Source organism: Carlito syrichta, unplaced genomic scaffold (genome assembly GCF_000164805.1).
Source record: "Carlito syrichta isolate Samal-C Ts95f unplaced genomic scaffold, Tarsius_syrichta-2.0.1 Scaffold303316, whole genome shotgun sequence".
NCBI classification, from domain to species: domain Eukaryota; kingdom Metazoa; phylum Chordata; class Mammalia; order Primates; family Tarsiidae; genus Carlito; species Carlito syrichta.
The window spans coordinates 254,197-263,756 of NW_007247412.1; the positions used below are offsets into that span (position 1 = coordinate 254,197).

The window sequence follows — 9,560 nt, forward strand, 5'->3', positions numbered from 1 at the left end:
CCACTTACCTCAGCCTCCCAAAGGCACGGGATTACAGGCTGAGCCACCGAGCCCGGCAAGTTTGTTCTTTTTTAAGTTTGGCTATTCCGAGGTCCTTGAGATTCCATGGATTTTAAGATGAATTTTTCTGTTTTTTTAATTTAAAAAAGTTGTTGGTTTTTTTTTTTCTTTAGCCCAGTCAAGTTTCCACATAATCATTGGTTTTTAATAGGATAGCATTGAATTTATAGATCATTTTAGGTAGTTTGAAATCTTATTTTTTTTTTTAGTCAGAGTTTCATTCTGTCTCCCAAGCTGGATTGCAAGTGGCACAGTCACAGCTCTCTGCAGCCTCAGTCTCCTGGGGTCAGGCGATCCTTCTGTTTCAGTCTCCCAGTAGTGGGGATTATAGGCATGCACCACCATTCCTGGCTAATTTTCTTTTTCTTTTTTTTTCTTTTTCTTTTTTGAGTTGGGAGTCTCACTCTGTTGCTCACACTGGAGTGCAGTGTCACAATCACGGCTCACCATAGCCTTAACCTCCTGGATTCAGGCAATCCTTCCACCTCAGCCTCCTGAGTGGCTGAGACTACAGATGGGTGCCATTACCTCCAGCTAATTCTTATTTTTTGTAGAGATGAATTCTTGCTATGCTGCCCAGGCTGGTCTTGAATTCCTGGCCTCAAGCAATCCTCCTGCCTCAGCCTCCCAAAGTGTTGGAATTATAAGCATGAGCTTCCACACCCAGCCAAAATTTTAATCATAGTAAGTCTTTCAGCCCATTCTTATTTATTTTTACCTTTTTTATAGCTTTATAAAACGACTTATTTTTACTTGAAATGAGTGAGGCAAAGAAGTTCTTAGAGCCTTTGGTTTCTGGTTTTATGCTGCCCTAGGCAATCTTGGCTGTTTTTAAGAATCCCATTTTCATTTATTTATGCCTTTGGAGAGTTAGATGCCAAGTACATTTGCTTCTTTTTTTCTTTTTTTGCATTGGAGTCTCACTCTGTCGCCCAGGATGGAGTACAGTGGCATGCTCACGGCCACCGCAGCCTCTATTTGCTGGGCTCAGTGATCCTACTGCCTCAGCCTTCCAAGTAGCTGGAGCTACAGGCACACACCACCACATCCGGCTAACTTTTTGACTTATTGTAGAGATGAGGTCTCGCCAAGTTGCCCTGGCTGGTCTCAAACCCATGGGCTCAGGCAGTCCTCTCACCTTGGCCTCCCAAAATGTTGGGATTATGGGTGTGAACCACTGTGCCTGGCCTACATTTCCTTTTCAATACTTCCCTTTGCTCGGTCTCGCCACCATCCACATACACACACATATATCTGACACTCGACAGGTACACTGAAGAGTTCAACTCAGAGTCCCATTTTGAATGCGGGAGAGATAAGAGGGAGATTGCAGCTAAAGGATGAGGGCTGCTCTTCCTTTCTTCATCTTTACTTTCTGACTACAGGTAGTCTTTGACTGTCTGTCTGCCATTTCGGAGACAGTGCATTCTCTTTGTGGTAACAGCAGTTTTTGGGGGGTGGGGGGAGGTGGTGTTTGGGTTTCACTCTGCCACTCAGGGTAGGGTGCAGTAGCATGATCATGGCTCACAACAGCCTCAGCCTCCTGGGCTCAGGTGATCCTTCTGCCTCAGTCTCCAGAGTAGCTAGGACTACAGGTGCATGCTACCACATCCGGCTAATTTTTAAATTTTTTGTAGAGACGAGGTCTTTCTATGTTGCCCAGGTTGGTCTTGAATTCCTGGGCTCAAGCAGCCCTCCTGCCTTGATCTCCCAAAGTGCTGGGATTGCAGGCGTGAGCCACTGCACCTGGCCAACAACAGTTTTAAAATTGAAAAGGGAGAGCGGTTGGAGATTAGAATTATTTCATGAAATCATTTTTTTATGGACTTTTCATGTAAAGGGTAAAGATTTGAGAGATATAAATAGTCTGGTTGCTTTCTCTAATGTGTAATTCATTTGAATAATTTTCAGTGTTAGATTGCTGATTTTTGTATTCTTTCCTTAATCTTTTAATATAAGCTTTCAAGTGAGTAATTTTGGTTTTGATTTTATAGAAAATAAGATTTTCAAATTTAAAAAACTTCTCTTCAACAAAGCTTCCTTTATTTAAATCCATTGGATTTTAGTTGTTGACTATAAGAGTAATTTTAAGTGGAGCTAAGTTATCCCTTAAAGGAGTTCATTCTGTTACTGAAGAATTACTTTGTATATTGAAGTTACGTGTCCAGGACTTGACTGTATTTTGGACTTAACACAAGAGTTCTGTTGTATCACAGTAATACTTGATAATGAGCATAAGGCAGATGGAAGAGCGGCTCAGGCATGCCTTCTTTATCTCTGGTTTTATCCACAATGGTCCTCTTAAGCTGCTTTCATGTTGCTTTGTTGCCATATTTGAGTACATTAAGTCCTCACCCTCTTGTCTTTCAGAAAACCTCTGTGCGATCCTCTTGGCTGGTGAAGCATTCTGACTCCAAAGCTAGCCTTCTTTTTACCCTCCTTTTCAGTTTATATTGCTTTGTCTTGCTGATAACATGCCAAAGTATTACCAGTTGACATAAATTTGTCACCCTGCTGTTTCCATTGGCCATGGGCACGGTTAGATGATTCAGGCAGTGGAAATATTATCGTTTTTTCTCTGGCCCACTGGAAGTGTAGACTGACTCCAAGAAAAGCTCCTATCTTTGGAGCCTGAGTTTTAGGGACATGTTTACCATGCTTACAAGCTCAATGCTTTTCCATTCTGAGCAAACTAGCCAGCCTTTATTTCAAGTTGAATCACTTTGTTATTTATGGAAGGACAAGGTCTAGAGAAGGAAAGTATATCTTCATTTTATCCTAGACAAACACATCTAATATCTGCTGACAGTGAAACTACTGTTTCACCGAAGCCACAGACGCAGGAAGTTAGGCTTTGTGTAACATCTCTAATCTGGTAAGTCAGTAGGTTTGATGCCTCTGAAATGGGAAGAAAGAAACCAATATTTTCATGAAAGTAACTGGAGAATGATTTGTACAGTTAAGCGGTTCTAACCATAGCTTTCTCTGAGTGCCAGCGAAATCAAGCTTGAGTATTGGTTGGAGGAACTTTTCAATTTAAAGAAGTTGGAAGGCTTGGCACAGTGGCTCATGCCTGTGATGCTAGCTACTCAGGAGGCCGAGGCAGGAGGATAGCTTGACCCCAGGAGGTCCAGGCTGCAGTGAGCTATGATCGTGCCACTGCGCTTCAGCCTGGGTGACAGAGCGAGAGACTGTCACAAAAAAGTAGAAAAAGAAGTTTGAAGTTGGGAAGACAAAAGGCAGGGACTGCTATTTCTACCACTTGACCATAGTAATTAGAACTTGTTTAGTATTTATTCTTTAAGGATGAGATGTCCTTTTCAAAGAGAACACCCACCATGTTTAGAGCATAATTAATGTTATTTTCATACGGAAGTAAATACTGCCAGTTTTAAAATTTCTTTCTCTTTCCTGTGCTTCAGTAGATTATCTTTTTTACTGCCTAGTTGTTATAATGTTAGTGCTGGAAGTGCTGGGTGTGTGGTTCATGCCTATAATTCCTGCACTTTGGGAAGCAGACGCGAGAGGATTGCTTGAGCTCAGGGGTTTGAGACCAGCCTGAGCAGCATGGTGAGACCTCATCTCTACAATATATCAAAAAAACAGCCAGTCGTGGTGGTTTGTGCCTGTGGTTCCTTTTTGGAAGACTGAGGCAGAAGGATCACCTGAGCGCAGCAGGTTGAGGCTGTGGTGGCTGTGAGCGTGCCACTGCACTCTAGCCTGGTGGACAGGGTGAGACACCGACTCCCAAAACAAAAGACTGTTAGAGCAGGAAAGGGACCTAGAAGAGTAATTATCTAACTCAGTTTCCTTGTTATACAGATGAGGTCAAACCAGAGTTTCAGGGTCTGTAGAGCTTGCTTGTTTGTTCATTTATTGTTTTTGAGTCAGGGTCTCACTCTGTTGTCCAGTCTGGAGTGCAGTGACATGATTATGACTCACTACAGCCTTGACCTTCTGGGCTCAGGCGATCCTTCTGTCTTAGCCTCTCAAGTTCCTGGGACTACAGGCACATGCCTCCATGCCCGGCTCATTTTTAAAATTTTTAACATAGATGAGGCAACTTTGTTGCCTAGGCTGGTCTTAAACAGCAATCGTTTTGCCTCAGCCTCCCAAAGTGCCCAAATTAAGACTTAAGCCACCATGCCTGGCTTCAGTGTCTATAGAATTTATATTGAGGGGTTAAGAAATAATGGAGGCAAGGGGAACGATGTGATGAAATTATAAGAATTATAATTTGAATTCAGAATTTTAAACACTTAGTCTTTAGAGATGAACCCACTCTAGTGTACCTTACTGTTTAGTAAAGGAGAAAATAACCAGTATTCTTGCTTCCTAGAGTATAGTTAAGTCTAACGTTTTTAATCACCCCCCCAAAAAAAAAAACAACCCAAAAAAACTTCATTTGGACTGAGCAAGCTTAACTACCTTTTTTTTTTTTTTTAACTGTTTTCTTTTGATATTTGTCTTGTTCTATGGAAGATGTGGTAGAGCTGCTGTTTTAAGTGAGCTTTTGCTGGAAATTCTTAGCTGCTTTTGTTACTTCAGAAGCAGGGTGAGGCCAAATGAAAAACTTACAGCTAATCTTCAGGTTTTTTGTTTGTTTGTTTTTATGGGACTTGGGGGCTGGATTTAGCGTTTTCCTTAATTTCCCTAAAACTTTTAAGCTCTAGTAGACTAATGCTTATCACATATTATTGCTTCCTTTTTAGAGAAGCAAGTTATTGGATTGCCCGGCCATTCCTGTGACCTACCTTTTGGACTTTAAAATGTCTTCCTAGTATGACAGGAATGGCAGAATCAATCTGCTGCTCTCTGGCTGATGCCTTGGAATGTTCTAAGCCCAGTTTTTATTTTGGCACGAATCCATTTGCGCTTCCCTTGCCAGCTATTTTTGGCACTGTCATGAACTTGGAAATTAATGATTCCGCTCACTGGGAGTAGAAAATTTTGTTCCTTTTCAATTTTTAGAAAAGCGCTTATGTTGTTTCTGGGTATTCTTGCTAGTTTATTAATACTCCTGGCAAACGTGTGCGATTTTAAAAACATGCCATAATGGTTAGGATTTAATTGATTTCTGAAATTCTATCAGTAATATGTGGCTCTAGCCACATATTACAGCAATATCACTTTTGAGGGTTATTTCTTTGGTGAACAAAACCACAATTCGCGTCAAAGAATAAAAAAACTGGGAAATTGGTGGTTCTGCTCATAGCTATTGAAAAGTGTGAGTCCGAGCAGGCCTAGGTCTTCTGCTGGTTCTGTATAAGGACCAGGAATGCTTTTAGAGTCTAGGGTCCCCCAGTTCTGCCTCCCTCACTTCCTGCACATACACACAAAGCACCAGTAAGCACAAAGTACTTGAAAGTCAAGTGTGGAAAATGTAGGCATTTCGTGAGGTGGCAGCCATTTAGATGGTTCTTCAGGGAAAGAGCTGCCTTTGCGTTTAGCTCCTGTTACATGAGGCTCTGGGTCTAGATCCGGATCTGGATTGGCCTTGCAGATCCAAATTGTGTAACTTGTAAGGAAAGGACATCATTTTGGAGAAGATAGTAAAGTGCTTCAGAGCTCAGATCCTGGATCAGATTGCAAGCTGTGTAGCCTTGGGCAGGTTACTGAACCTGTCAGTTTCCAGTTTCTTTATCTGTAAAATGGAGATAATACTTTATTACATAGACTCTTACATGCTATTGATATAAGATGCGATATTGTTTATGTGCCACTTAAGAAAGTAAAAGCACTACATTAAACTGAAATAAACCATTATTTGCAAGAATCTCCCTAATTTCAGAGAAATGTGAAAAAAAATGTGGATCTTAGAATTAATGACTTATAATAATACCTACTTTTATAGGATTATTGTAAGAATTAAGTGACAGGCATTGCCCTGAACTTCATTGGGATTATTATGTAATGTGTAGTTTATGTTCTATATTACCTTTTTGAAATTCAAAAAATTCTGTATTCCAAAACGTGTCTGGCCCCAAGAGTTTTGGATGATGGATTGTATACCACAAATTGTTTCCAGTAGCTTCCTTAAATAAATATACCTTTAACTGATACTAAAACAGGACTTAGCCAATTTAATTTCTCCAAATAATGTTTACTTTTCTACCTGATATTTTTGTTTTTGCTAGAGCTCCTGAAATTATTCTTGGATTACCATTTTGTGAAGCTATTGATATGTGGTCTCTGGGCTGTGTGATAGCTGAGCTGTTTCTGGGATGGCCTCTCTACCCTGGTGCTTCAGAATATGATCAGGTAAGAGTATATGTTTGTTTATCTTCTTTAGAGATATGTCTATTCAAGTCCTTTGCCCACTTTTGAATGTGTTTGTTGTTGTTGTTGAGTTGTAGGAGTTCTTAATATATTCTGGATATTGATCTCTATCAAATACAGGGTTTGCATACATTTTCTCCTATTCTGTGGGTTACCTTTTTTTTTTTTAATGTGTGGATAGGTTGTTGATGCACAGAAGTTTTTAACTTTGATGAAGTCCAATTTGTCTTTTTCTTTTGCTGCTTGTGCTTTTGGTGTCATATCCAAGAAATCATTGCCAAATCCTAGTTGTGTAGGAAATCCCCTATGTTTTCTTCTAAGATTTTTATAGTTTTATGCTTGCATTTGGGTCTTTGATTTCGAGTCGATTTTTTTGTATTTGACGTTAGGTAAGGGTCCAACTTAAAATTTTGCATTTCGATATTCAGTTTTCCCAGTACCATTTGCTGAAAAGACTGTCCTTTCCCCATTGGGTTATCTTGGCATCTTTGTTGAAAATCAATTGACCATAAATATTTCTGGACTGCCACTTCTGTTTCACTGATCTATATCCTGTGTCTGTTCTTATACCAGTACCACACTATTTTGATTTCTCTAACTTTTGTAGTAAGTTTTGAAATCAGGATGTGTGAGTCTTCTAGCTTTGTTCTTTTTCAAGATTATTTGGCTGTTTGGGACTCTTCCATTTCCATGTGAAGTTTAGGATCAACTTATCAATTTTCTCAAAAATTTCCTCTTTTGTTAAGTTTATTTCTAAGTGCTCTACTTGTTGATACTTAAGTGAATGGGATTATTTTTTAAATTTCATTTTCAGATTATTCATTACTAATATATAGAGTTGCAATTGCTTTTTGTAATTGAGCTCATATCCTACAACCCTGTTGAGCTCTTTTCCCAACAGTTTTCTCACAGAACTCTAGTTCGAATAGTTTTTAATGATTTCCTTATGATTTTCTGTATATAAGATCATGCCATGTACAAATATAGTTTTACATTTTCCTTTCTGGTCTGGATGCCTTTTTTTCTTCCCTAATTGCTTTGCATTGAACCACTAGTACAGTGTTGAATAGAAATATTGAGAGAGGCCGGGCTCGGTGGCTCAGCCTGTAATCTTGCACCTTTGGGAGGCTGAGGTGAGTGGATTGCCTGAGCCCGCGGGTTCGAGACCCGCCTGGGCAGCGAGGCCTCATCTCTACAATAAATCAAAAAAATCAGCCGGGCATGGTAGTGCATGCCTGTAATTCCAGCTACTTGGAAGGCTGAGGCGGAAGGATCGCCGGAGCCCAGCAGGTGAGGCTGCACTCCAGTCTGGGCGACAGAGTGAGACTCTAACTCAAAAAAAAAAAAAAGAAATATTGAGAGTGAACATCCTTATTGTGTTCCTAGTTTTAGGGGAGGAAAACACTCATTTTTTCACTATTAAGTGATAATTAGCTTTAGATTTTTTGTAGATGCTGTAGCTGAGATTTTATAGCACATTTATCAGTCTTGAAGTTAAATATGTGTACCCTCTCTGAATATTAGCTAATGACTTTAAATTTGTTGAATATGTTTTTATTTGTTTAAAATAACAAATAATAGTAATACTTTTTATTTGCTTAAATCTGGGGTTTTTGTTGTTACTTAATTTTAAGCTATGTGAAAGCATTGGGGTGATGGCTTCCCATTCTACTTTTATGATGAAATTCTTTCATTTTATAATAATAAAAATTTTTTGGTCTTTGAAAAATTATTTTTGCCGGTCTCAGTGGCTCAGCCTGTAATCCCGCGTCTTTTGCCGGGCTCGGTGGCTCATGCTGAGGTGAGTGGATTGCCTGAGCCCGCAGGTTCGAGGCCCACCCGGGCAACTTGGCGAGACCTCATCCCTACAATAAATCAAAAATCAACCAGGCGTGGTAGCGCTCGCCTGTAATTCCAGCTCCTCGGAACGCTGAGGCGGAAGGATCGCCGAAGCCCAGCAGGTCGAGGCTGTGGTGACCGGGAGCGGCCATTGCACTCCAGTCTGGGCAGCAGAGTGAGACTGCAATTCAAAAAAAAAAATTTATTTTTAATAATAAAAATTTTAAATGTTTTAATTCCATAAGTGCATGCATATGAAAAATTAGAAAAGATATAATAAGCCAAGAGACAAAAATTTCATCCTCCAGTAGTTTTACTACTCAGTTAACCTGTTATGTTTTGGTGTATTGTGTGTGTGTGTGTTTATGTGTGTGTGTGTATTTTTTAAAAGTTTTTATCATGTGTTTAACGAATGCCTACTTTATGTCAGGTAGTGTAGGTATGGGGGATGCAATGCCAAATAAACTAAATGTTGTTCTTGCCCTCGTGTAGACTATAGCTGGGTGATGGTCAGCAGACATTAAATAAATAATCATAACAATAATTGTATAACACTCTTGAAGTAAATTCTATGAAAGAAGATGTGGTTTTTAGTGAGTGCGTGATGTGTGCGTTTGTGTGTGCCTGTCTCCTGACCATTTGTCCTGGACGCCTCTTGATTATATTCTTTTTGTTTTCTTTACTGCTTTGTCAGTCCAGGCTGTCTTTATCACCTACCTGGGCTACTAGACTGTCTCTCTCTTTCGCTCTCCAGTTTTTGTTCAGAGTGGCTTTTTCAAAACGGACTTAAGCATGCCATGCCCTTGGGCTTCGGCGGCTTCCCCTTGCTTCTAGAAGGAAGGACTAAATCCTTAATGTGGCCGCTGAGCCCCACCCAGTTGTCCCTCCCCTTCCCCTCTTCCCCTCTTCTTCCCTTGGTCGGTCTTATGCCCTTTCTTCCTTCTCTCCACGCCCCAGCCCCGTTTGGCACCACTTCTGCCCTACTCGAGAACTGACTTCCCGGTGGCGCCGGCCCTGCACGTGCTGTTCCGTGGTCGGCGCTCCGCCGCCCGCCCTGGCTCTAGCGCTGCCTGCTCACTCGCGGGCTGGGGCGCTGCTTCCCCAGCTAGCTTTGCCTGACCCGCCCCCATCCAGGCTAGGCTCCTTTGTCTTGTCTTTTTATGGAAGCCCGTTATTTTCTCAGCGTGCCACCTCAGTTTGAGTTATACATCCAGTCTGTCTCCCTCACTAGACTGCAGGCTGTCTGAGAGCAAGAACCACGTCTGTTGCAAAAACCGCCACTTTCGGCGCGAGGCCGCGAGGGGTGGCGGGTGCAGCGCGCAGGAGACCGTGTCGGGGGCAGCAGCTGCAGCCAGACCCCCGGCCGGGCCATCGCCACCGCC

The 9,560-nt window shown here is 41.3% G+C and overlaps 1 protein-coding gene across 2 annotated transcripts in view; it reads left to right on the forward strand.

The window, feature by feature from the left end:
• HIPK1 (homeodomain interacting protein kinase 1) overlaps window positions 1-9,560 on the forward strand; it is a 42,545-nt gene that overhangs the window by 4,733 nt on the left and 28,252 nt on the right. For both annotated transcript variants that reach the window (XM_021712491.1, XM_008058381.2), the window contains exon 2: window positions 6,198-6,321. In XM_021712491.1, the coding sequence (XP_021568166.1) occupies window positions 6,198-6,321 (124 nt within the window). The remainder of the gene's footprint in view (window positions 1-6,197; window positions 6,322-9,560) is intronic.